Genomic DNA, 27,784 nt, shown 5'->3' on the forward strand with positions numbered 1-27,784 from the left:
GTTAGGGATGGGGTGGAATGGGAAGATTTAGGCTATATATATGTTTCCACAATTGAAAAAAAAAAAAAAGACAGTCTAAATAGATGACAATTGAATGCCAAGGATGAACTTGGATGGTGTCCTAGTTTGAATGTATTGTGTCCCCCAAACGCCATTATCTTTGATGTAGTCTTATGGGGCAGACGTTTTGGTGCTGATTAGATTTGCTTGGAATGTGCCCCATCCAGCTGTGAGTGATGACTCCGATGAGATATTCCCATGGAGGCATGGCCCCACCCATTCAGGGTGGGCCTTGATCAGTGGAGCCATATAAATGAGCTGACTCAAAGAGAAGGAACTCAGTGCAGCTGTGAGTGACGTTTTGAAGAGGAGCAAGCTTGCTAGAGAGGAACGTCCTGGGAGAAAGCCATTTTGAAACCAGAACTTTGGAGCAGACCCCAGCCACGTGCCTTCCCAGCTAACAGAGGTTTTCTGGACACCATTGGCCATCCTTCACTGAAGGTACCCAATTGCTGATGTGTTACCTTGGACACTTTATGGCCTTAAGACTGTAACTGTGTAGCCAAATAAACCCCCTTTTATAAAAGCCAATCCATCTCTGGTGTTTTGCATTCCGCAGCATTAGCAAACTAAAACAGATGGGATTGGAGGATAGAGGACAGGTGGCTCAAAGGGACACAGTTGAGACATAAGGAAAAGGAAATATAGAATGTAAGCTTCGTATCATTGTTGAATCTCTTGTACTTCTTAGCTGCGCTTAATGGGATTGCATAAAAGAATGTTCTTGTTCATGGGAAGTGTATACGTGAATTATAGTGTTTGTTCAAGGATGTGTGCAGCTAGCTCTCATATGTTCAGAAGACAGAGCAATAGATGATGGATGATAGGGAGGGAGGGAGGGAGGGAGGGAAAGAAATAGCAATGTGACACAGCATGTTCAAGTTGGTGGATTGAGCTATCCGGGGAGGAGGGTCAGGGTATGATGGAATTCTGTGTATGGGGTTAGTATTGTTTTTGCAACTGTTCCTATAACTTTGAATTTATTTCAAAAAAAAAAAAAAAAAAAAGGCATCCAGAATGGAAAGGAACAAGTAAAACCATCTCTATTTGCAGATGACATGATCATGGATATAGAAAAGCCTAAAGAACTGTCACACACCAGAAAACAAACTATTAAAGCTAATAAACAAGCTCAGCAAGGTTTCAGGATACAAGATCAATATACAGATACCAGTGCTAGTTCTATATGGTTGCAATGAGCAAACTGAAAATGAAATTAAAAAACAATTCCACTTATAATAGCATAAAGAGAATAAAATACTTAGGAATAAACTTAAAAGAAGAGTAATACTTGGACACTGAACACTACAAAATATCATTGAAATAAATTAAAGAAGGCCTAAATAAATGGTAAACCATCTCCTTCACGGATTGAAAGACTTAACATTGTTAAGATGACAATACTCCCCCAGCTGATCTATAGATTCAACACAATCCCCATCAAAATCCCAGCTTCAATGCTGGCAGAAATTGACAAGCTGATCCCAAAATTCACATGGAAAAGCAGGAGAACCAGAATAGGTAAAACAACCTTGAAAACAGAAGAGCAAGGCTGAAGGACTCACACTTAGGGATTTGAAAATTACCACAAAACTACAGTAATCAAGACTGTGGGGCGCTGGCAGAAGGACAGACATTTAAATCAATGAATTAAAATTGAGTCCAGAGATAAACCCATATATTTATGGGCAGCTGATTTTCAGCAAGGGTGCCAAGATCATTCAGTGGGGAGATAATTATCTTTTCAACAAATAGTGCTGGGAGAACTGGGTATCCATATGCAAAAAAAAATGAAGATGGACCCCTACCTCACCTCATAAACAAAAATAAACCCTCAATGGATCAAAGACCCAAATGCATGGGATAAAACTATAAAATTCTTAGAAGAAAACATAGGAGTATAAATCCTCATAACCTTGGATTAGGGAATGATTTCTTAGGTATGAGCAACTAATGAAAAAAACCCAGATAAATTGGATTTCATCAAAATTTTAAAACTTTTGTGCCTCAAGGGACACTATCAAGAAAGTAAAAACACAACTGTTAAAATGGAAGAAGTTTTTTGCAAATCATATATCTGATAAAGGGCTAGTGCACAGACTACATTAAAAATTTTTATCACTCAAAAATAAAAAGACAACAACCCAACTAAAAAGTGGGCCTTGGATTTGAATGGACATTTCTCCAAAGAAGATACGTGAATGGCCGATAAGCATGTGAAAAGATGCTCAACATCCTTATTCATTAGGGAAGTGCCAATGAAAATGATGATGATATGTCAGGCCACTGGGATGATAGATAATAAATAACAAGGTAAGGCAAAGAGGAGGTGACACTGGGACCCTTGTGTGTGGCTGGTGAAAATGTAAAATGGTGCCGCCGTTTTGGGGATCAGTCTAGCAGTTCCTCAAAGAGTTAAGCATCAAGTCACTATATCACCCAGCAAACACTCTCCTAGGTATACATACAGGCGAACTGGACATGTATGTCCACACAGGGACCTGTACACAAATATTGACAGTGGATTATGCATCATAGCCAAAGAGTGGAGGCAAGCCACAGGTCCATCAGCTGGTGAACGGATAAAATATGGTCCACCATCCAACGGAATATCATCCGGGCATAGAACGGTTCTGATGCGTGCTATCACACAGATGAACCTTGGAAACGTGATGTAAAATCCAGACCCAAAAGGCCCATGTCATGTGATTCCATTTAGAGGAAATGTCCAGAATACACAACCCCATAGAGAGGGAAGGTGGAGGAGGGGTTGCCGGGGGCTGGGGAGCCACTGCTGAAGGGCTGGGGTGTCTTTGGGGGCTGAAAATGTTCTGGAATTAGATGGTGGTGACAGTTGTACAACCTTGTGAACATACCAAAAAGCCAGTGAACTGCACACTTTAGAACAACAGAAGAGGATGTTTTCTTGTGCTCACTTAGCAAACTCGCAAGCTAAATGTCCATGAACAGTGGGTTGACTGAAAAAACCAGGTCACCCTCACACGACAGTTCACTTTGTGGGATAGTTAAGGACAATGGAAATGTTAAAATGTCACGTGGAAGAAAGCAGGAGTTTAGAAATTGGAGCCACATCTGTGCATAAATGAGGTCCTGGGAAACAGCCCGGGCGGAGCACTCACATCTGTTTATGTGACCAGAGGCCTGTGATCAGTCCTTCTCTCCACAGAGGATCCAGCCTTGCTTTTGTGCTCACCTGGACTCTGTTATTTCGAGCAAGGAGGACGCGCCCTCCGGGAGGACACGGCCTGGACGAGGAGTCTGTTTCCGAGTGAAGGTGAGAAGGCAGCACCGGGGGGCACAGGTGCCAGGCTGGAGGCACAGCGGGCAAGGAGCCCCTGGGGCTCGGCTGGCACCCCAGCCCATTAGGTAAGGGCCCTGAAGGTGGACAGGTGCTCGGGACAAGTGTCCGCTGTGGGTGCCCGGGCCGGCAGGGGCGGTCAGGGAGGGCGCTGCCCAGGGGGCCTAAAAAGAGCAACTCACTCCTCCGGCAGATCAGGGCCGGGGTGCACGGTGGCCGACCCCTTGGTGAGCCCTCGGTGGGGGAGCCGCTGCCGCCGGAGTCTCAGCTGCAGAGCTGGCCTCGCTCCCCACCTGGCCTTATCAGCCAGAAGAGAGGGCAGGGGGCCCCCATAAAGAGGGAGGTCCAGAGAGAAAATCAGTGAGGCGCTGGCTGCGGGGGGCTGGGCTGGAAGGGCCTGGGAATACAGTACAGGGCCCTGGAGGCAGGCAGGGACCCCACCTGGGACCTGAGCAGTCCTGCCTGGGTCAGCCTGGCCCTAAGGAACAGTGCCCAAGGCCACTGTACCGGTTTGTATATACTGTGTCCCCCAGAAAAAGCCATGTTCTTTGATGCAATCTTGTGGGGCAGCCATATTAGTGGGGATTAAGTTGGAACGTTTGGATTAGGTTGTTTCCATGGAGATGTGCCCCACCCAACTGTGGGGGATGACTCTGATTGGATAATTTCCATGGAGGTGTGGCCCCACCCATTCTGGGTGGGTATGAATTAAATTACTGGAGCACTATATAAACTCAGACAGAAGGAGCGAGCTTGCTACAGCCAAGAGAGACACTTTGAGGAATGCACAGGAGCTGAGAGAGGAGCTGTAGTTTACTGAGACATTTTAGAGATGCCCTTTGAAAGCAAACTCTTTCTCCGGAGAAGCTAAGAGAGGACAAACCCCCCAAGAGCAACTGAGAGTGACATTTTTGAGGAACTGCGGCCTAGAGAAGAACGTCCTGGGGGAAAGCTCTTTTGAAACCAGAACTTGGAGCAGAAACCAGCCACGTGCCTTCCCAGCTAACAGAGGTTTTCCAGACGCCAATAGCCTTTCTCCAGTGAAGGTACCCAATTGTTGAGGCCTTACCTTGGGACACTTTATGGCCTTAAGACTGTAACTGTGTAACCAAATAAACCCCCTTTATAAAAGCCAATCCATCTCTGGTGTTTTGCATCCCGGCAGCATTAGCAAACTAGAACAGCCACCCTTCTGGAAGGGCACCTTCCTCCTGTGGGCAGCCACCAAGGGCCCCATGGATGGACCCAGTGAGGGACACGGCGGAGGGTCCCAGGGAGGAATCGGGCTCAGGGTAGTGGGGGATCCACACACCTTAGCCAGAGGGGCTGGGGGCCAGCCGGTGGGGCCTCCCCTGCGGTGAGGGAGGGAACAGCGAGGGCTGGCTGTGGTCAGAGCTCCAGGCCAAAGGGGCAGCGGCCATGAGATGCTGGGGCCGGGGACGGAGGGGCACCCACCCCACTACACGCTTCCCGTGCCCGCCCAGGAGCCTGAGTTCCCGCCACCTGCTTGTCCACCTGGTCAGTCAACACGGCCTCGGCAGGTTCACCTGGTGCTGAAACACCCTCCTGCCACCCCCGCCCACTGGCTCTGCCTTCCGCCGGCTCGCTCGCAGACGACAGACATGTTCTCCGACATGATTACACCTTGGTTCGAATTACCATGAGGCCGTTACTCTAGGAGTAAATCCAATGCGACTCTAAACATGCCCATCAGTACTGGGAGCCTAGGCCAGCCTGGACTTCCATCACGGCCAGGACAGGACACGGCGGGGAACGTTCCACAGTGCACTTCCTAACCGCACACGCGGAGGAGCATCTGGGTCCACTGCCAGAGTGGAAAAGGCAGTGAGGGAGCCTTTGATAGGTCCAATGTTGGGAAAATTGGACATATCTGAGTTCAGCAATTTGAAACCATAGACAGAGGCGTTTCACTGAACTTAAAACTCCAATTCCAGTCACTTAAAGAAAAAACAAAACTGTAGCAAAGTCTGACTGAGTCGGATGTTATCAAGAATTTAGCAACTCTGCATGTAGACAGAGAAAAGGACTTGGTCACCTTGAAATTTTAGGAGTCTGTGAAACAGAAGGGTGCCAACCTGGAAAACCCAAGAGCACTGTAAGATATTTCTTGTTATGACAGCAGGTGGATTAACCTGTGAGAGGCCTAATCAAGAGAGAAACAGCGAACAGCAAGGGTGACGAACGGGCTCCAGAGGCCGGGCTTACACGTGGTTGGATGGGGAAAATCGACACTTGGGCATTTGGACAACTGCATTCCAAGTCTAACAAGCCACCTTTGGCCCTGATGTAAACAGTGCCAGCCTACTCCTATGGGTTTGGGAAAGCCGTCCATAAAGCCATCCATCGTCCATCCATCCACCCACCCAGCATCCACCCAGCATCCACCCATCCATCCATCTTCCTACCCAATCATCCCCATCCATCCCAGTATCCGCCCATCTCTCCATCCAGTTACCATCCATCCATCTACCCACACACCTGCCCTAGTATGAGCAGAAATTGTGTTGGGCATAGCTTAGTCCTCAAGGAGCTCCTGATTTGGTGGGAGAGACCAATGGGTGGACAGTGTAACAGCAGAGCTGTGAGCAGGGTGTTGATATGGGAGGACAGTGGACGGCCTCCTCGCCCAGACTTGAGAGGGGCCTGGGGTGTCGGGGAGACTTTCCGGAAGGAGCTGCGTGTGAGCACAGCTTGAGCAAAGAACAAGAGCTGGGAAGCATCCTGCAGACGGCGGGAGGTGCAGGCCCCCCGGGAGGCTGAGGGCAGCAGTGGACATCGAGGCCAGGCACGGAGGCCCATCAGCCAGGGCTTTGTGAGTGTGTCCAGGGGCTTGGACCTTGGCCTGTGGGTCAGTGTTTCCCCAAGTTCCACAAAACACCTTTCCTGCAAGTTACTCTCAAGAAAAGGGTTCCAGAATCAAGAGCATGAGACAGCCAGTGCTTGGGCCCCATTGTCTTTGGAGACTCCCGACCCCATTCAGCACCCGATATAAACTGACCAAGTGCCCCTTCCCCTGCCAGGCACAGCCCTTGCTGTGGGGGACACAGCCACGTGCACACACGTCCTGCCCTCGCGTGTGGGAGGCGGTGGGAGCAGACGGTCAGCCTGGAAACAAATGTTAGGAAACGAGATCGCCTCACATGGCGATGAGTGACGAGAGGGTGACAGGCTGGGGAGTGTGGAGCCCCTAGCACGGTGGCGGGGGCTGGCCGCAGAGGAGACGTGCTGACCGATGAGACGGAGGCCGCCACGTGAGGCTCTGGAGAGGGGAGACGGAGATGAGCACGGCCAGCTCGAGGTCAGACGTGCAGCCGCCCCAGCCCTGGGCCCAGGCAGCCCCCCATCCCGGCCGCCCTGATCCCTGAGAGCAGCTGAGATGTGTCGGGCAGTCCTGTCTCCACGTTCAAGGAAGACGTCCGGAAAGCGAGAGGCAGCTTACAGCAGGTCTGGCTGCTTCCTCCTCCGTGGAGAACGCTGTGGCTCCTGGGGCTGGGACCCGGGAGGGTGGGAAACCCGAAAGAACTGGCTCTGGAGCGGCTGCTGAGGCCCCAGGCGGAAACGGGCAGGAGGCGCCTTCGGGTCAAATGCCGGGCGCCATGCACCTGACCGCCCGCTGGCACCCGCCACCCGGGGGCCCTGAGCCCGGGCTGCCCGGCGATGTCAGCCCAGGGGTCTCTGGAACCTCCCTGCTTTCTCCCCTCTCTGGCCACCGACAAGGCCGTTTCCTTCATTGCTCTAAACACAGCTCTGAATTCCCAAGGAAGTCTGGATAACTCCCAGCTCCAGCACCGACTCCCGTGGGAGCGGCCTGCCAGGACGGGGAGAGAACCAGGAGCTGAGGCAGAGGCAGCCCCATGGGGGTCTGGGGTCCCGGGGGCCGTGGGATTGCTCTGAGCGAGTCCAGGCCTGACCCTGGGCCCCCGTCGCGGCTGCTCATGTGGGGTCTCCTGTCACCGAGGGGTGGGGGGTGCGCCCAGGGCTCCATCTGGCCACCCCTGGCCTGGGGCTTCTCTCCCCGTCTGTGCTGAGGACCCCGCTGCCTTACTTCTGTTAGGGGCCTTGCTGCAGAATCTTTTTGAAAAGCTGCGTTTTTTGCCAAAGTTAGTGAACTGAGGTCACCGGGCAGCAGAGACCGGAGCAGGAACGAGACACTGGGATTGGGGGGCCTCGGCGAGACCCCAGGGCCTGGGGAAGGTCTTGGGCCCACCGAGCAGAGCAGAGAGAGTAACCCACACACCCCTGTGCCCCCAGGCCTGGGCAGGATGGCCGCGCAGAGCCGGGCAGGCTCTCCCTTCTCCTCACCACACACACGTTTTCCTTCCATGGTTCCCACTTCGAATCCACTCCCTGGGTGAGAACAGGAGCTGATCTCCAGCTGCCCGTCTCGGGGAGTCCAGCGGGGGCCCTCCTCAGGGCCGGCACCTCCAGCCCTGCGGGTGAGGCCTGGGTGGGCAGCAGGGTGGGCCGGGGCTGGCCGGGAGCGTGGCTACAGGCCAGGATGCCGTCCGGCCGCCCGAGTTCAAACCCCAGCGCCCCTCATGTCGGCTGTGAGAGCTCTGCTCGCCCGTGCCACGGCGCCCACCCTTGTCTTATTGCAAAGATGAAACGTCGGGGGGCTGTGGACCAGGAAGGGTCGGCCGAGCATGTAAGGACTTCGGGTCTGATTCACCAGCCTAGGGAAGACTGTGGCGGCTCCACCAGGGTGACAGGCCGGAGGGGGCGACCTGCCTTGGGGTGTCCGTGGGGAAAGGGTGGTCAAGGGCAGCTGGGACCCACCACCCTCCTCACCAGCTCGCCACCGTCCCATCCCCCAAACACGCACGGCCCCAAGCCCCCTTCTGTAAGCCGCCAACCTGCGCGGGGTCACCCCATGTCCCCCGGGGGTGTGGCTGCACCTCCTGTCCTCTTAAACCTCAGCCCTGGCCGCGGCTCTCGGCCCAGTTCAAGCACATGGACGGCCTTGAGCCCCTCCAGGAGGAGCCCCGTCTTCCCTCGGCTCCCAGAGCCCCTCACCGGCCACCTGGGCTCAGCCTCCAAGCCGGGGCCACCTGGCTGTCCCTCTGCCCCTGCTGGCCAGGGCCCCGCTGGCGTCACAGCTGGAAGTGGCTGCCCCAGCCCCCTCCCAGGGGGGCCCACATCTCCCAGATGCCTCTCGGGGTCCCCAGCTCCCCACATCCAGACCACACTCCTGGCCACCTGCCTCCCAGACTGCCATGACCCAGCCCCTGTGAGCCTCCTGGGTGCCCCCCACTCCCATCGGGTCCTTCCACAACGCTGCCGGCCCCTTCCAGGCATGCCGGAGTGGGACCTCACTGCCAGCCAGCCCCTGCTGCCCCCTGCCCTCCCCTGGACGACCCTGGGCCACCTCCCGGGGCTCCCTGCCTGGCCTGAGCTGTCGTCCATTCTCCGCCCAACGGCCAGAGGCCCCTGTGATCCCTGACGGGCCCTCCCCGAGGGCGACTCGGCTCATGTGGAAGAAAGCACCTGCCAGGCCCTGCGCCATCCACCCCTCGTGTCCCCAGCTGTGCCCTGGGTCGTGGAAGCACCAGCCCGTCCTGACCCGGCGCCTGGGCACCAGCTGCCCCCCTGCCGGGTCCTGCCCCCGCCCCAGATGCCATGGTTCGCTCTCCAGCTCTGTCCTCCGTGGGTGAGTCTCACTGGCGGCTTCCTCAGGGACTGGCTGTGGAACGGGACGTCCTCTCTCCCTCTGCAGGCCGCTGCCTGCTCTATCTTCTCGGCCACAGTCCAGTCACCACGGGCAGACCACCCGCCTCTGTGTCCGTGGTGGCCGCGTCCTCTGCCCCAGTGCGTGTCCGAGGGTGTCCCGCCTCCTGCCGGAGCCCGTGGGGTCGGCTCTGCCTCAGCAGGTGCTGGTGTCCGGCTGCACAGCCTCGTCTGTGCTCCTGGGCGAGGGCGGCCAGCCCGACAGGGGGTCTGCAGCCACAGCATCCGCCCCGCGCCACTGGCCCCGAGCGGGAGGCCACGTGGGGAGTTCCCGTCCCAGGGCCCATCTGCGCCCGAGAACCGGGGGCAGGGGGACGTTTCCCCACCAAGGCGCGGAGGGCAACTGTGGTCCTTGGCCAACGGCACTGCAGTGGAGCTTCCGGAAAGTACAGACTTCCTGCCAGGCTGTGAGAGCCACAGGGGTGCCTCGGCGGACAGGGTGGACGAGGCAGACGAGGCCACCAGGCTGAGAGGAGCCAGGAGAACAGTGTGGCAGGCTCAATGTCCAGGGGGGTTCAAGGGCACCCCCAGAAGACATGGAGTCCAGCCCCCCAGGTCCCGCGAACGTGACCTGATATGCAGACAGGGTCGTTGCAGATAACATTAGGTAATTACAACAGGGTCGTGCTGGAGTATGTGGGTCCCTAATCCAGTGACACAGACCTAGACAGATAGACAGACAGAAGAGAAGACAAGGTGACGGCGAAGACCAAGCACCCCACGGACCCCCCGCCTCCACCTGAAGCTGGGAGAGGCAGGAAAGCCCCCGCTCCCCGCCCCAGCCTCTGGACGGAGCACGGCCGGCCTTTCCCAGCCCCAGAACTGCGAGAGGGTCAGCGGCTCAGGGGACCAAGACAACGTGTGACCTCAAGAAGCTCCCTCTGCTCACCCGGCCTGGCCAATAGTGGACCCCACACGGCACTGACCGCTGGCCCCCAGGCTCCCCCTAAACCGTTTCCACCCAACCACACCAGCTCCCTTGAAGGGTCTATTCCACATCTTGAGCCCAGAGTGTCCTGTTGTTGTCAGAAAGTGAGGAAGGTTCCAGAGTGTGAGTCTGGCTGAGGAGAAGGGGCTCCCAGGGCCCACCTAGGAAAGCAGCTGCGACTGTCGTGGCGAGCCCTGGTGCACTGTGGGAGGCAGGAGTCCACGGTGACACCAGAGACAGTGTGCACAAGTGTGTGTGACGCCGGTGACGGGGAGCGTCCCATCTGCTGGCCGCAGTGACGGGAGCCAGGCTCGGTGGGACCACAGGAAGGTGCTGCCAGCCGTTCCGGGGGCTGCAGGCCGGGGGTCCCTCCGCTCCGCGACCCCACAGCTCGGGGTCCACCCGGCATGAGGCCAGCTGTCCCCTGGGTCCCCTCAGCCGGCGTCTGCCGACTGCACCTGACACCCTCCCCTTGCGAGGACTCCAGTTGTACGGGAGGAGCCTGCCCGGCTCTGCAGGGCGTCATCTTAAAGACCTTCCAAGAGCATCCGGCAGAGTCCACACCACGGCCGGGGGTCAGGACCTGGACCCGTCCTGCAGGTGACCATCCTTGGGCAGGGGTGTTGACCAGTGGGTGCTGATGTTTGCAAAGCCTGGGTCCACCCTCCTGTGTGGCTCCATGTCAGGTCCACAGGGAGGGACACAAATAGGATATGGGGGAGGGCCGGGCACGGGGAGAGAGGCAGGGGGCACTGGGACCCAGAGCTGTGCCCATGGCCCAGTGGCAGCAAGGAGGGGAGGGGTCCCCCAGCCGTCCCAGGAGGACGCGGGAGCTGGTGTCCTGTGGCCTCCACATCTCACCTTCCAGGGTACCCCACCCCACCCTACAAGAGGGTGCCCAGGGTCTACTGGTGGAGTGATGCGTGGAGAGCACGCCGTGTGCGGGGGGCGCAGGGACTCCTGGTTCTCAGGAACCGATGGCCACGGGCGAGATGCAACTCCCAGCAGGCGAGGAAGGCTCCAGCAGCCACGGCACGTGTGCATCACCTGGAAGGCGCCCCCCGGTCCGGCACCCCTATGAGGAACCCGTCGGCGACAGCCCAGATCCTGAGACCTGGGCCTTTGTACCCGTCAGGGTGGCCTTGGTTGCACTGTGGTAACAAGCAGCCCCAGTGGGGTGGCGGCCGGATGCCGAGGGCTCAATGCTCCCGGCCACAGCTGCTGGTGGCGGCTCAGTGACACAGGCCACTCAGCGCACGGCCCCCCGGGGTCCTCCCAGGAGCCCCCTGCTCAGCCCGGACCCTCGCTTCACGCCCCACGGGCAGTGCCCCGAGGCTCGGGCAGGACGGAGGCCCCTGGGTGGGCATTGGCGCGGGCACTGAGCCCTTTTCCCTTGCGTCCGGCGAGGCGTCCTTGGGAGGGTGTGAAAACAAGCCGAGAAATAATAAGGAAATGCATTCACCTTGCGGAGGCGACATTTTTAAATACCCGTGAGTGAAAGCGCGGCCACCAGCGTCGCAACTGTCAGTCCGGGTAAGGTGGCGGCGTGGGGAGCGCGGGGAGGAAGCGGTCCGGCTGCACGAGCGGTTACGATTCAAATCCTCTAGGGCCCACGTGGTAATCGATGTAGAAAAGCCCAGAAAACCCTCTCCGGGGGCGTCAGGTCGCCGTCCGCTCTCCGCGGGTCGAGCACTGAAGGCGGAGCAGGGCCGGGCGGCGGCTTCTCTCCGTGGGGCGCCCGCTCGCAGCCCCACGACACCGGGCACCAGCTGAGGCGGGGAGGCCCCGGCGCCTTCGGGGGGCTCCCCACGGGGTCTCTGTCCACTCCTGAAGGGAGCAGACGGCCTCGGGGGAGATGGAGGGGCCCACGAGCCGGGAGCCCCCGGGGGGCCGGCAGCCCCGACGCCAGAAGAGGCGAGAAGAGGCCTTCCCCGGGGCCTGATTCCGGACTCCCGCCCCGGAGCTGTCGAGGAGTAAACTCCGCCGTTTGAAGCCCCCGTTTGCGGCCCCGGCCACGGCCACCAGGAAACCGAGGGCAGGGCCCGGGAGTGCGGCGGCTGCGGGGCGCTCGGGGCCGTGAAGAGCGTGTTCCTTTGAGTGCGTGTGCGTGTGCATGCGGGTGTGTGAGTGTGGGGTGTGTCAGTGTGTCCGTGTCTGTGTGTGTAAATGGAGGTGTACAACCGTGTATTTGTGTGTGTGAGCATGTACATGTGAGTGTGTACTGTGTGTGTGCGTAGGTGCGTGTGTGTACACTGTGTGTGTGTATTGTGTGTATGTATGCATGTGTGTGTGTGTGTGTGTGCATTGCTAGTGTGTGGATACGTGCCTGCATCATGTGTGTGTACATGTGTGTTTGCGTGTTGCGGGTGGATGTGCGTTCGTGTGTACGAGTGTGTATTCCTAGTGTGTGTGAACATGTCTTACGTGTGCGTGTGTAGGAACGTCACATCTGCGTTCACGTGTGAGTGGCCGCACGTGCTCATGTGTGCACACGTGTGGCTGTGTGAGTGTGCCAGTGTGCGCGTGTCCTGGTTACCCCGCCCGGGGCTCCGTGGGGGCCGGTGAGGCGCCCCCAGCCCTCCCTGGGGGTCTCGCTCCATCATGCTGTCCAAGGACGCAGGGGACAGTGCCCAGGTGCCGGCGGCCGCGGCCCACTCAGGCAAAGCCCCTGCTGCTCCGGGCGCCTGTGCCGGGCTGGCTGTGGCCACCGTGGCCGGGAACCTGAGCGAGGCCAGGCCGGGGGTCCTCTCACCCACAAGAGGGTCCTCACTCACTGTAAAGACAGACCGAACAAGGGCATCACCGGTGCCCCCAGCCTCCCAGGGCAGCGCCCGGATGGCCTCAGGGACAGGTGTCAGGGCTGCCCGAGGCTGCGGCCGGTCCGGTCCCTGCAGAGGGCCATGAGGGGCGAGCAGGAAGCTGCGGGCAGGCTCGGCCTGACCCCTGCAGAGCTGGCACACACCGCCCCAGCGGTCCTCCCAGGGAAGGGTCCCTCGCCGAGCCGAGCACCCGTGCCCTCCGAGCAGCCCACGAGCGATGGCCTCCAGGAGGAAGGCCCGGGTGGGCACGTGTCCCCATCCCCACCACCACCCAGCAGCAACCCAAGGACGGGCCTCTGTTACCAGCCATCGCACGTTGGGTGGATTTGATCTCAGTTGCCAGACGCCCTGCAGACAACACTTTGGTGCCTCCTTTAAGGAGGGGTAAGTTGGCCTCTGCCAGCGGAGGGGTGTCCGGCCGAGTCTCCGCAGCCACCACGCCTGCTTGACCATGGCAGGAATGCAGCCCCACCGCAACCCCAGCCCGGCCCCTCGGACCTGGACCACCCACACGACAGAACAGGAGGTGTGGAAGGCTCTGGAAAGCCCAGGAGCCGGGGCTCAGTGCAGCCAGGAGCCCCTCTGCGTCCCTCTGCCCCTGCTGCACTTTCTGAGTGCCACCCGGGTCCCCGCCTGCAACCCTTGGAAGGTTCTGGGAGGGGTGACCTGCGGCTGATGACACAGCCACGCCCTTGGTCAGTCACTGGTCAGGGAGGCCCAGGACTCGGACACACATGCTCGGACCGGGGGGAGCAGCCCTGGGGGGTGAGTGGGTGCAGCGATGAGGGCCAGCAGAGGCGGACGACTGGCTAATGCAGGTGACAGGGGTCTGCATGCTCGGGCCCTGTGTGTGGGGACGGGGGTCTCAGCAGGTCACCCCAGCCACTGCGGGACCCGGCTTTGGGGTCCAGCCATCCTGGCCCAAGTCCCGCTCAGCCCCTGAGCAGCCGTGTCCAGCGGGTCGGTCACACCACGTCCGGTCCACAGGGTTTTCCTCCGTAAAATGGGACCACTCACGCCACTTCACAAGGGACGGTGCAGTGTTTTCGTTTCTTAGGCTGCGTCGAAGCAAATTGCACGAAGTGGTCCAGCTGGGACAACAGGAATTGACTCGCTTATGGTTAGAGGCTGGGAAAATGCCCAAATCAAGGTGTCATCAGATGATGCTTTCTTCCGAAGACTGGCTGCCGGCGACCCCGGGCTCCCCTGCCACACGGCCGGGCACGGGCGGCTCTGCTGGCCTCACGCTTCTCTCCCGGTTCCACTGCTTTCAGCTCCTGCCTCCGCGGCTCCCTCCCCGCTCTGTTTTCATCCCGCTTATAAAGTTCTCCGGGAATAGGATTAAGGCCGCTTACCTGAAGCCGCCTCATCATCGGGTCCCACCTGTGATGGGTCCACACCCACAGGAAGGGATCAGATTTAAGAACACGCTTTTCGGGGTCCTTACAGCTTCAAGCTGCCACGTGCTCGGAACGCCTGCGGCCCCGGGTGGTGGGACGGTCCCGACAGAACAACACCGAGAAATCAACACAGAGCAGGGGAGCTGCCGGCCGAAACCACAGGTGCGGGGGCCTCGGGGCGCACGGGCTCAGGGGCAGCCCCCCGCCCCCTGGTGCCCACGTTAGGCTGTCCGTCTCTACTGCTGTCCCGTGGGGGGCTCCAAGAGCACCGTGAAGATGGGGGGCTGGCTGGGGGGCCTGGGGGCCCTGAAAGGAGCTCGTTTCCTGTTTCTTCTAACGAGGCAGTGCCCCAGTTCACGAGCTGAATCCCACTCGGAAGGAGCAGCCTTCGCGGTCCACGCCCCACGCCCCACTTCCTCCCAAGCCCACGACCCTGGCCTGGCCCAGTCCAGAAGGCAGGGTCAGTCCTGCCCCCGGAGGCTGGCTCTGAGGTGGGGTGACAGGCAGGTGGTCCACGACACGCCATCAGGGCTCAGGCACAGGGCTAGGATCCCTGGGGCCCCCACCCTGATGGCCGAGGGAGCAGTGGGGGTCTGGGCCGAGTGGACCTCAGGGGTCTTCCCCCACAGGCCCTGAGAGCTCGGCAGCCTCCACGTTGCCATGGCGACCCCTCTGAAGCCCCCCAGCTCCCAGCCCCTCATGCCCACCCACCAGGCCCTGAGTGACATCCCCCACCTGGCTTTGTCCACATGGGAAAGCCCAGTGCCACTGGCTGACCAGCCTGGGGTGTCTCCTGATTTGGGGCTCCGGGAGCTGGGGTTTCAGCAGGGCTGGGCGGGGCCAACCCCATCTCCCCAAATCAGCTGCTGGCGCCCAGGGCTCCCCGGCCTCAGCAATCAGTTCCTCCGGTGGCCCCTCCCCGGACCCTCTGGGCTCACCCAGGCCATCACTCGGGGTGCTGTCCTGTCCCCCAACTCCTCCTAAGGCAAAAACCCCTCCTCCATCCTCCACACAGATCAGAAGTGCCCGGAGAGCCAGGGGCGCTGGTGTGGTGCTGTGTCACCCAGAAAAGGCCGTGTTCTTTTAACCCCAGTGGGGTCCGAGCTGTCGTGGGTGGGACCTCGTGGTCAGGTTGTTCCAAGTGAGATGTGACTCAAGGTGGGCCTTGGACTCTCGCTGGAGCCCTTTGTAAGAGGACAAAAGACACAAAAAAAGCCCAGAGAGTTCAGAAAAAAGCCCTGGAGAAGGTGAGAAAGGACCCACAAAAACAGAGAGGACGTCCCTAATCCAGAGGCTGAAGCAATGGAAGCCGGGAGGGGAGGCCCAGCAGAGAGCCGGCGGCCCCTCTGCAGAGTCCAGGTGTCGTCCTGCCACCCCCGTGAGCCTTAGAACTGTGAATCGGGAGCTAATGAGCCCCCATGTAGAAGCCCCCCTTCTCTGGAATACGCATTCCTGCCGCCTCAGCAAACCCGAGCCCTGGGCTGAGCTGGGCCCCGGGCCCCAGACCTCGGGCACCCACGGGCATGGGAGGGCCCGCTGATGCCTCACGCCAGCCCACACCCGACTCTCAGCTACTTCATTTTACTTTTAACTTGCATTCAATTTTTATTTACTTTAATTTTCTTTTTACTCACAGACGCAATATGTGTTCAGGACATGCCGGGAAAGTCAGGAAAGGCAGCGAAGCAGAGCGCGCAGACTGCCATAGCTGCCGCACAAGCGGACGGAGCGTCTGCTCCCCTCTCCTGACCCACCTCTAGGCTTTCTCCGGGCAGCGGCTGCTTTTAGGGCTCTCTGCACAGAAGCCCCCGCGGCTGGTGGATCCAGCAGCAGACCCTGAACTCGGCTGTGGACGCGGCTGTCCCAGGCGGCCCCGCGGTGCCCATCAGCAGTGTACACCCATTTCTCCTGGCGCTGCCTCGGTGAAGACGCAGGAAGTGGGTCCCTGGGGCTGTCAGGCGGGACTCTCCCTGCTCCCAGGGCTGGGGTCTGCCGCCCGGCCCCCCAGTGCAGAAAGGCTGGGAGTCCTGCCCCGATGGTCTCAGTCTGGGTCGTTCTGACACCCCCTGAGAAGCAACAGGGTGGGCAGTGCTGGGGGGCTGCGGCCGGCTCCAGGCAGCCGGGGGTGGGGTGGGCTGTGTATCGGGGACCCAGCCCCTCCTCGGCAGGGGTGGTGAGGAGACGGGTGGGCTGGGAGCTCCAGGAGGTCCCGCACTGCCCGGGAGCGCCTCCTCTCCCCCAAGTGAGGACGAGTGTTTCCCACTGTCGGCACCCTCGGCCACGTCCAGCGCTGGGAACGAGGCGTGGGGAGGCCGGGAGGGCCACAGAGCACAAGACCCCCAGGGTGGGCTCTGGGATGGGCCCCGTGTGTCCCGTAGGCCGCCCGGCGTGGTGGTATGGCAGCAGGTATCAGGCCGGACCCTCCTGGCCTGCCCACCGGTGGCCACAGGACTGTGTGCTCAAGGCTCCCTGTGGTCACACAGTGTGGACAAGGGCTGAGCTCACCCCAGGCGGCAGGTGGGTTGCACAGTCGTGGCTCCATGGAGAAGGGACAGGGAAGGACATAAGGCAGAGTTGGAGGGACAGCGATCCAAGGGGCTGTGATGTCCCGAGCGGGAGATGCACTGAGGAGGCCCAGCCTCTGGGGAGCTGATGGAGGGGTGGGGGTGGGGGTGCAGGAGGGGCCGGAGGGTGCAGGGAGGGGCCGGGGGATGCAGGGGGGGCCGTGGGGTGCAGGGAGGGCTGAAGACTGCAGGGAGGGGCCGGGGGTTCAGGGGGACCCGGGGTTGCAGGGAGGGGCCAGGGGTTGCAGGGAGAGGCTAGAGGGTGCGGGGGGTCCGGGGGGTGCAGGAGGGGGCCAGGGGGTGCAGGGAGGGCCGAAGGGTGCAGGGAGGCTGGAGGGTGCGGAGGGGGCTGGGGGCTGCAGGGGGACTGGAGGGTGCGGGGCAGGGGCTAGGGGGTGCAGGGAGGGCCGAAGGGTGCAGGGGGGGCCGGGGGTGCAGGGGGGGCTGGGGGGTGCAGAGGGGGGCCGGAGGATGCAGGGGGGCCGGGGGGTGCAGGGGGGAGCCAGGGGGTGCAGGGAGGGCCGAAGGGTGCAGGGAGGGGCCGGGGGTGCAGGGGAGGCTGGGCGTTGCAGGGAGGGCCTGGGGGGTGCAGGGGGTCCGGAGAGTACAGGGCTGGCTGGTCAGCTGTCAGGGGAGGCGGGCAGGGGGAACCTTGGGCACCGTCGGGGAGGCCGGGAGGCTGGGCAGGGTCTGAGGCCGTGCAACGCGGGACGAATGAGCGCACCACTCGCTGAATCGGAAACCGATAAACCAGTGGTCTCCATCTAGTAAAGAGATTCAACTTGTCGTTACAAACCTCCCCTCAAGGAAAACTCGAGGCCCAGGGGCAAATGTGCTGGTGGCTCTGGCTACTGTTTAAGGCAGAAATAATAGCAATTCCACACAGACTCCTCAGAAAACTGAAGATGTGGCAACGCTTCCCCAACTCCCTCTAGCGTCCAAGATCTACAGGTGCCCAAACCTGAAAAGGGCATTAAACAGCAGAAAGCTACTGCCCAACGTTTCTCGTGAACATAAATGCAAAATTCTTAACAAAACCTTAGCAAATCAAAGCCAACAATATATAAAAAGGATAAGACGACACAACCAGGTGGGGCTCATCCCAGGAACGTGAGGTTGGTTCAACATCTGTGCCGGTTTGAAGCTGTCATGGACCCCAGGAGAGCCATGGCCTTTTCATCCAGTCTTGTGGGACCTTTTAAACGTTTCCATGGAGATGGGACCCACCCAACTGTAGGTGAGACCTTTTGATTAGATCATTTCCAAGGAGGTGTGACCCCACCCATCCAGGAATTAGTCCACTGGAGTCCTTTAAGAAAGCTCACGGAGAGAAGCTAAGATATAATCCAGAGTTTGTCCCCAGGAGAAGCTAAGGGCCGACACAGACCCAGACGTTTGGAGATGCTAAGCTAAGAGATGAAGTCCAGAGTTTGCCCCAGAGAATCTAAGAGAGGATCCCAGACACTTAGAGAGAAACACCCTGGGAGAACAAGCAAGGATGCAGACAGGCTGGGAGAGAGAAGCTAAGAGAGACAGAAGCCCAGAGACATTTTGGAGAAAGCCATTTGGAAACCATAACTGGGAGCAAAGGACCAGCAGATGCCAGCCACGTGCCTTCCCAGCTGACAGAGGAGTTCCAGATGCCATCGGCCTTTCTTCAGTGAAGGTAGCCTCTTGTTGATGCCTTAGTCTGGACACTTTTATGGGCTCAGAACTGTAAGTTTGCAACCTAATAAACCCCTTTTATAAAAGCCAACCTGTTTCTCGTATTTTGCCTAACGGCAACTTTAGCAAACCAGAACAAGATCCTGTCACGTTAACAGGCTTAAATAGAAAAACTAAATGATCATCTCAAAGCGTGCGAAAATCCAACATGTATTCTTCATTAAAAAAAAAAAACTCTCAGCAAAGTAGGAATAGAAGGAGAACATCCACAACCTGGCAAATGGCATCTGTGAAAACTGTACAGCTAGCATCACGCTTAATGGCAGAAGACAGAACGCTTTCCCCTGAGATCAAGAACAAGGCAAAAATATCCCATGTCTTCACTTCTATTTACCTTGTACTGGAGCTTCTGGACAGTGCAAAATGCAAGAAAAAGAAATAAATGGCATCCATTTGGAAAAGAAAAGTAAATCTGTATTGTAGACAATGTGAACTTCTATCTGTAGAAAGGCCTAGGATATCTTCAAAAGAACTACCAGAACTAATAAAGTGAGTTTAGCAGTGTTGCAGGATATAAGATGATCAATATAAAAAATCATTATAATTTTATATATTAGCAACAATTGGAAATTGCAATTAAAAAAACAATACCACTTAAAATAGCATCAAAAATTATAAAATACTTAGGGATAAATCTGACAAATATGTGCAAAGCACCACTATAAACATTGATGAGAAACATAACAGAAAACCTAACGGAAAGACACGTTTGTTCATGAATAAAAAAACAATATTGTAAAGGTGTCAGTTCTCCCCAAATTGATCTATAGTTTCAATACAATCCCACCAAAATCCCAACAGCCCTTTTTTTTTTTTTTTTTTTTGCAGAAATTGGCAAGCAAGCTGGTTCTAAAATTCGTATTGATCCAGAATAGCCAAAACAGCTCTGATAAAGAACAAAGCTGGAGACATAGGCTACCTGACTCTAAGGCTTATTTTAAAGCCCTAATCGAGAGGGTTTGGTGCTGGTGTCAGTACAAACAACAGATCGCAGAGAGGCCAAAGGTCCAGAAAAGTCCCCCACATGTGGGCACCTGATCTTGACAAAGGTGTGAGGTGGATCAGTGGAGAATGATGGCCATTTTCAACAACCGCACACCCATATGCAAAAACCACATCTTGTCTGATCCACACACCTCACCATGTTTATAAAAAATGAACTCAAAATTTATCATAGACCTGAATGAAAAACTTCTAGAAGAAAACAGAGGAAAAGCCTTTGTGGCCTTCAGTTAGGAAAAGATTTCTTGGTTATGACACCAAAAATAGATGGATCATTTTTGATGCATAAAAGAAAAAAATTAAATGGACCTCATCAAAATTAAGAACTTCTGCTCTTTGAAAGTTAGTTAGAATGAAAAGGCTGGGAGGAAACACCTGCATGTCACATATCTGATAAAGAACCTGTATCCAGAATATATAAAAACCTCTCAAAACTCAGTAAGAAAACAACACAATCAGGAAAAAAAAACTGCAAGAGATTTGAACAGCCACTTCACCAAAGAGCGTATACATATGGCCAATAAGCACGTGAAAAGATGCTCAGCATCAGTAGTCATTAGGGAAATGCAAATTAAAACCACAGTGAGGATTTGGGTAACCAGGGAAACCATGCCTAGACAACAGAAAATTACAACCTACACTAAGAAAAACAAAGTTATGGCCCAGTCAAAGGAACAAACATACACTGCAACTGAGATACAGGAATTTAAACAACTAATGCTAAATCAATTCAAAAAGTTTAGAGAAGATTTTGCAAAAGAGATAGAGGCTGTAAAGGAAACACTGGGCATATATAAGGCAGAAATCGAAAGTTCAAAAAAACAACTAGTAGAATCTATGGAAATGAAAGGCACAACACAAGAGATGAAAGACACAATGGAAACATACAACAGCAGATCTCAAGAGGCAGAAGAAAACACTCAGGAACTGGAGAACAAAACACCTGAAAGCCTACACGCAAAGGAGCAGATGGAGAAAAGAATGAAAAAATATGAGCAACGTCTCCGGGAACTCAAGGATGAAACAAAGTACAATAATGTACGTATCATTGGTGTCCCAGAAGGAGAAGAGAAGGGAAAAGGGGCAGAAGCAATAATAGAGGAAATAATTAATGAAAATTTCCCATCCCTCATGAAAGACATAAAATTACAGATCCAAGAAGCGCAGCGTACTCCAAACAGAAGAGATATGAAGAGGCCTACGCCAAGACACTTAATAATCAGATTATCAAATGTCAAAGACAAAGAGAGAATCCTGAAAGCAGCAAGAGAAAAGCGATCCATTACATACAAAGGAAGCTTAATAAGACTATGTGCGGATCTCTCAGCAGAAACCACGGAGGCAAGAAGGAAGTAGTGTGATATATTTAAGATACTGAAAGAGAAAAACCGCCAACCAAGAATCCTGTATCCAGCAAAGCTGTCCTTCAAATATGAGGGAGAGCTCAAAATATTTTCTGACAAACAATGAGAGACTTTGTGAACAAGACACCTGCCCTACAGGAAATACTAAAGGGAGCACTACAGGGTGATAGAAGACAGGAGTGCGTGGTTTGGAACACAATTTTCGGAGATGGTAGCACAATGTAAGTACACTGAACAAAGGTAACTATGAATATGGTTGAGAGAGGAAGGTGGGGAGCATGTGAGACACCACAAGAAAGGAGGAAAGATAGAGACTGGGACTGTGTAACTTGGTGAAATCTAGAGTGTTCAACAATTGTGATAAAATGTACAAATATGCTCCTTTATGAGGGAGAACAAGCAAATGTCAACCTTGCAAGGTGTTAAAAATGGGAGGCATTGGGGGAGGGATGCAATCAGCATAAACTAGAGACTGTGACTAATAGAATCATTGTATTATGCTTCCTTTAATGTAACAAAGGTGATATACCAAGGTGAATGCAGATAAGAGGGGGGGATAGGGGAGGCATGTTAGACACTTGACATTGGTGGTATTGTCTGATGCTTTATTCTACTTTGATTTAAGGTTATTTTTCCTTTTGCTGCTTCCTCACTGTCATTTTTTTTTCCTCTTCCTTTTGCCTCTCTACCTTCTTTGACTCTCCCTCCTGCCTTGTGGAAGAAATGTAGATGCCCTTATATAGATAGTGGTGAAGGTGGTGAACACATAAATGTATGACCATGCAGAGAACCATCGATTATTTACTTAGGATAGAATGTGGGGTGAGTGAACAAAACCATATTAAAAAAAAAATGGGTTGATGACAAAACCTCGAGGGCAATATACTGAGTGAAATAAGCCAGACACATAAGGACAATTATTGCAGGGTCTCACTGATAGGAACTAATTATAATGTGTAAACTCATAGACATGAAATATAAGGGACCAAGATATAGGACGAGGCTTAAGAATGGGGAGTGGTTGCTTAGTATGAGCAGAATGTTCAATTAGGATGAACTTAAATGTTTGGAAATGAACAGGGGTGTTGGTAGCAAGATGTGAGAGTAACTAACAGTGCCAAATGGTGTGTGAATGAGGTGGAAAGGGGAAGCTCAGAGTCGTATATGTCACCAGAAGGAAAGTTGGAGGTCAAAAGATGGGAATGTATAAAACTGAATCCTATGGTGGGCAATGTCCATGATCAACTGTACAAATACTAGAAATCAGTTCCATGAACCAGAACAAATGTATGACAATACAATTAGAAGTCAATAATAGAGGGGCATATAGGGAAGAACTATATACCTATTACAACTATATACTACAGTTAGTAGTATTTCAACTTTTTTTCATAAACAGTAACAAATGTACTATATCAATACTACGAATCAACAATTGAGAGGGGTTGGTTAGGGATAGGGGAGGATTAGAGTTTCCTTTTCTTTTTTTTCTTTTTTCATCTTTCACTTTATTTCTTGTCTGGAGTAATGAAAAGTTTCTAAAAATTGAACAAAAATTAAGTGTGGTGATGGATGCACAGCTGTATGAGGGTACCCAGGGGCAAGTGATTGTACACTTTGGATCTTTGGATAATTGTATGGTATCTGAACAATCTCAATAAAAATGAAAAAAAACCAAAAAAAATCACTGACATATGAAGAAGAAAGCAAAGAGAACACAGCTAAAAATAGTAGGCAAATGTTGTCAGGCAATTGATGAAATAAAATATTTTATTATTAAAAAAAAAAAAAAAAAACCACAGTGAGGTCCCACCACCCACCTGCTGGAACGGCCAAAGTTAAAAAGACCCACCACAGCAAGTGCTGGCAAGGACAGGGACGAACGGGGATTCTCATACTGCTGGGTTAGTGTCTTCAGTTATAGCCTAATCGAGCGGTTTAGAACAATTTGTAAAAACATGAGACCACGGTATCACCCTGCTCACACGTCACTGCCACCAGTGCTGTTCCTTTCTCTCAGAACAAATGTCACCCGCCCACCCTGCCCTGCACAGCGTCCGGAGACTCCCCGCCCCTGGCCCCCATCCCACCCCCGTCCGTCCCCTCTGTACCAGCTCACCGGGCACCTCCGCCCCCGCCGGTCCGGCGCCTTTCCCCTCACTGGGCCTCAGCTGGGGACCCCCACCCCCAGGTGCTCACCGAGCGCCCCGCCCCCGCCCCCGCCACGCCGCACTCCAGTTTAATCTTCCTGCACCAGAGGAAGGGCCGGACGAGGACTGCGGGGAGTGAGGTGTGAGGAGGGTCCCTCGGTTCTGACTCTGGCCCTGGGTGGTGCCCAACAACAGCCATGAAGGCAGAGGGAGGCGCAGGCGGGGGGTCTCGGGGTGCTGGGGGCACAGCGAGGGGGCCAGGCTGGAGAGAGAAACGGAGGCACAGGAATGAGCTGGGCTTTAGAGGCCGGGGCTGGGGCTGAGGGACCCCGAGGGGGTGCAAGGCTGGTTGGAGCGCTGGTGGGTGTCAGGGCACGTGGTCACCCCGCAGTCCCCATGTCCCCCCAGGTTCGGATCAGCAGGAAGGATCCTCCTGGTGCCTGTGGGAGCCGCTGGGGGTAAGGACAGCGACCCCTGCCCGCAGACCAGCCCCTAAGGGCCCCCTGCCTGAGCGCCCACTCTGAGCATGCGTGGTGGCCCCCAGGATCTGGGCCAGGATCCAGCCCTGCCCACCCCAAGCTGGTGCTCGGCTCTGGCTCCACCCGGCAGGGGCGGAGGTGCCGGGTGAGCTGGCGCCAAAGGGATGGACGGGGGGTGGGATGGGGGGCAGGGGCGCGGAGTCTCTGAGGCCCCCGGACAGCCCGGCAGGAAGGGCAGGCCGGGGGCTGGGAGGTGGTCCCTCTGGGCCCTGGCTCGCTGAAGGGTCTCATCAGGCCTGGGGGTGCTGCCGCACCTCTGCCAGATCAGCACTGACCCGCAGTGGGCCCCCAACAACCCCAACTGCCGGCACCAGCTGCTGAGGCTGTTGATCACGTCCTTCCAGAACCACTGAGGTTGCAGGAAAGCAGAGGCCCTGGACACGACAAGGCCCCAAGCGGGCACCGTGCAGCCGGACGGGAGGGCCAATCGGTGGTGCCTACACACAGGCCGTCGTGCAGCCCGGCCCCTCAGGGGACAGCCTTGGGAGGGCACCTGGCTCCTCAGCAGCTCCTTTCCTGGGAGAGCCACACTCTGTCCTCCCCATGGGGCTGGTCACCACAGGAACCCAGGTGCGTCCCAGACACGGGCCTGGGGTCTCGGGGTGGCAGGAGCTGGGCCTTCAGTAACACGGGCTCCCAGGCTCTTCTCTGCAGGTGCACAGTCTTGGGGCCAGACACCAGGGCCTCAGCACCCCCAAGTCGAGGTCCCCGTTGCCGCAAGGAGGGGTGATGCTCAGGAGGAACGATGGCAGGGCCAGGACCTGGGCAAGGCAAGGCATCTGTGAGCAAAGGAGCCAGGCGGGGGCGAGAGCAAGATCAATGAAAAGGATGTGACGTGACGCGGCCCCAGCTCTGTGAGCGTGAGGACAGGGTGCCCAGGGCTCTTAAATCACAGCATCCGGTGGCACATGGTAAGTGGGGAGATGGGGACGGGGAAGTTCAGCCAGGGAACAGTGAGACGAGGCATGTGACAGAGGAGGCAGAGGCAAGACTGAGGAAAGAGAGATGGCTAGCGATTCGGAGTAATGACAGCGAGTAACAGCAGTGAGTAATGATGGCAAGTAACCGTGGTAAGGATGGTGAGTAATGGTGGTGAGTATTGATGATTAGTAACAATGATGAGTAACAATGGTGTTCCAGTTTGCTAATGCTGCCGGAACGCAAAACACCAGAAATGGATTGGCTTTTATAAAAGGGGGTTTATTTGGTTACACAGTTACAGTCTTAAGGCCATAAAGTGTCCAAGGTAACACATCAGCAATCGGATACCTCCACTGGAGGATGGCCAATGGCGTCCGGAAAACCTCTGTCAGCTGGGAAGGCACGTGGCTGGCGTCTGCTCCGGAGTTCTGGTTTCAAAATGGCTTTCTCCCAGGACGTTCCTCTCTAGGCTTCAGCTTCTCTCCAAAATGTCACTCTCAGTAGCTCCTGGGGCATTTGTCCTCTCTTAGCTTCTCTGGAGCAAAAGTCAGCTTTCAAAGACTGTCTCCAAAATGTCTCTGTAAACTAAAGCTCCTCTCTCAGCTCCTGTGCATTCTTCAAAGTGTCCCTCTTGGCTGTAGCAAGCTTGCTCCTTCTGTCTGAGCTTATATAGTGCTCCAGTAATTTAATTCATACCCACCCTGAATGGGTGGGGCCAACACCTCCATGGAAATTATCCAATCAGAGTCATCACCCACAGCTGGGTGGGGCACATCTCCATGGAAACACTCAAAGAATTACAATCTAATCAACACTGATACATCTGCCCATACAAGATTACATCAAAGATAATGGCATTTTTGGGGACACAATACATTCAAACCAGCACTGACGGTGAGTAACGATGGCGAATAAGAATGGTGAGCAATGATGGTAACAACAGTAAGTAATGATGGCAAGTAACAATGGTGAGTAATGATGAATACTGATGACGAGTACTAATGATTATTAATGATGATGACCAATGGTGGTGAGTACTGATGAAGAGTAACGATAGCAGGTATCAATGATGAGTACTGATGATGAGTAACAACAGCAAATAACAGTGGTGAGTAACAATGGTGAGTACTGATGATGAGTAACAACAGCAAGTAATGGTGACAAGTAGTAGTGAGTAATGATGAGTACTAATGTTTAGTAATATGATGAACAGTGGTGAGTAACAGCGGTTAGTATTGCTGAGTAATGATGGTGAATAAGGTAGTAAGTACTGATGATGAGTATGACAGCAGGTTACAATAAGAACCGAAGATGAGCAACAATGGCAAGTAACGGTGGTGACTAACAATGGTGAGTACTGATGATTAGTGAGGACAGCGAGTAATGGTGGTGAGTAATGATGAGTACTGATGACAACTAGTAATGATTAGCAATGATGATGATCAACAGTGGTGAGTACTGGTGATGAGTGATGACAGCAGGTTACAATGGTGAGTACTGATGATGAGTAACAATGGCAAGTAATGGTGGTGAGTAACAACGGTTAGCCCAGCCTGTGGCCCGGGAGGGGCTGGCAGCCTCGGGTTGAGCAGCTGGTGGGCGGCAGCACCCGAGGGTGGGTTCCCAGCCGCGGCCACCCGTCCTCCCTGGGCCTCCCTCACCTGTGATGTTCCGGCCACACCCGCGCTGGCACGTGGGGCCGGAGAGCACACGTCCAGTGCCGCTGCCCAAAAGGCAAGGAGCCTGCCACCGCACGGCCCCCCGGAGATGTCCCCGGAGCCAGCTGCCTGCCAGCGCCTCAGCCGGGAAGCAGCAGCACGTGGCCGGAGCGGACGTAACTGGCTGAGCCCGGAGGCTCGGAAGCCTGTGCGGAGGACAGCCCCGGCACACTGAAACCCGACGGAAAACAGGCGAAGGACACGAACAGCTGGTTCACGCACTAAACGTGACCGAGTACTCAGGGCTGCCGTCGTCAGAAGGCGGCAGACAGAAGAGCGACGATGGGGTCTCCATGTTACGTGTGGAGCTGGGGAGGGGCCCAGGCTGCCCGTGTTGGCGAGGAGCTGCCGAGCATCCTCACTCGCGCTGCCGGGACGATAAGCTGGTATTTTTCTTGAAAGCTATTTGACAGCTAAGGAGCAAGAGCTTTAACCAGGGCTTTACGTGGTAATTCTACTTCTAAGGATCTAGTGTCAAGGAACGATCCAAGACAGAGTTCAAGAACCACAAAGCAGACTGCTGCTCACCCAAGCCGTAGTCAACACAGGAAAAAGTTGTGGAAATGGGAAAATGTAGAATAAGTATATAGTAACTTAGGGTCTGTCCTTATGATTAAAATTGTGTCTGCAAAGAACTTCATGGGGAAAAGGTCATAATATAACATTCAGTAAAGAAAAGGTTAAAACTGTTCATAGGATTTGGGATGATTTCGATTTCTTTCTTTTATCCCCTTCCATATTTTCAAATTTCTACAGGGAACATGCATCACGTTTGCAATTAGAAAAAGAGCATGAATACTAATTTTTTTTTCAGAAAACAAAAGGTTTGAAACACACTTCAATTAAAAAGCCCGTGGAAAGGAACAAAGTTGGATTGCAGTGGGCCAAGGCCTGCCATCTAGAGAAGTAACTTAGCCGCTTCACAAGTGCAGAAAAAGTGAGGTGAGCTCAGCCAGGAGGAACGGGCTGGGAAGAATTTTTTTTAATTAAAAAAAAAAAAAAAAGAAAAAGTCTTTCTCTGTGATCCCTAAAGAGACAGAAGAAATAGTAAGAGCGGGAGAGCTGGAGAGCCTGCAGTTCCACAACTTTCCATCGCAGGGCCCGGCTGAGCACAGCAGCGAGGGCTCTAGGGTGACATCCCGCATCCTGGGTGACAGCCCCTGGAGGGAGCCGCAAGGTGGGCCAGGGGCCTGTGGAGAGGCTCCGGACAGGGACCTCACCATGTCCACCCACCCACGTCTGTTCCCCAACTGCCGGCCAGGTCAGAGCCCCGACAGCCCCCAGCCCTTCCTCCCGGCAGCGGACGTCCAGGGGTCCTCAGGGGATTCAATGCGTTTGTGGGTCCCTCGTCACAGGCCTGGGCTTCTCCTGCAGGCACCTGTCTCGGTGGGTGGCTCCCACGGCTGAGGCTGGACCCCGGGCAGCAGCTGGCACAGGGGGAGGCGGGGGCCGGCCTGGAACCCCACATTCCACCAACACGAGTCTCCTCCCCCCAAGTCCTGGATGCTCCGCTGAGAGGGGCAGGCCTGC

General features: G+C 55.4%; 1 protein-coding gene across 4 annotated transcripts in view; it reads right to left on the minus strand.

The window, feature by feature from the left end:
- Window positions 1-27,784, minus strand: part of ZFYVE28 (zinc finger FYVE-type containing 28) — a 109,411-nt gene that overhangs the window by 12,482 nt on the left and 69,145 nt on the right. Inside the window, exon 9 of one of the 4 annotated variants that reach the window (XM_037829270.1) lies at window positions 23,148-24,376. The exons of the other annotated variants lie outside the window; for them this stretch is intronic. Coding sequence (XP_037685198.1) covers window positions 24,349-24,376 — 28 coding nt within the window. The 3' untranslated portion in view covers window positions 23,148-24,348. Of the gene's footprint in view, window positions 1-23,147; window positions 24,377-27,784 lie in introns of those variants that run through there. 4 annotated transcript variants of the gene reach the window in all.

The sequence above is a fragment of the Choloepus didactylus genome, chromosome 3 (genome assembly GCF_015220235.1).
Source record: "Choloepus didactylus isolate mChoDid1 chromosome 3, mChoDid1.pri, whole genome shotgun sequence".
Classification (NCBI taxonomy): Eukaryota; Metazoa; Chordata; class Mammalia; order Pilosa; family Megalonychidae; genus Choloepus; species Choloepus didactylus.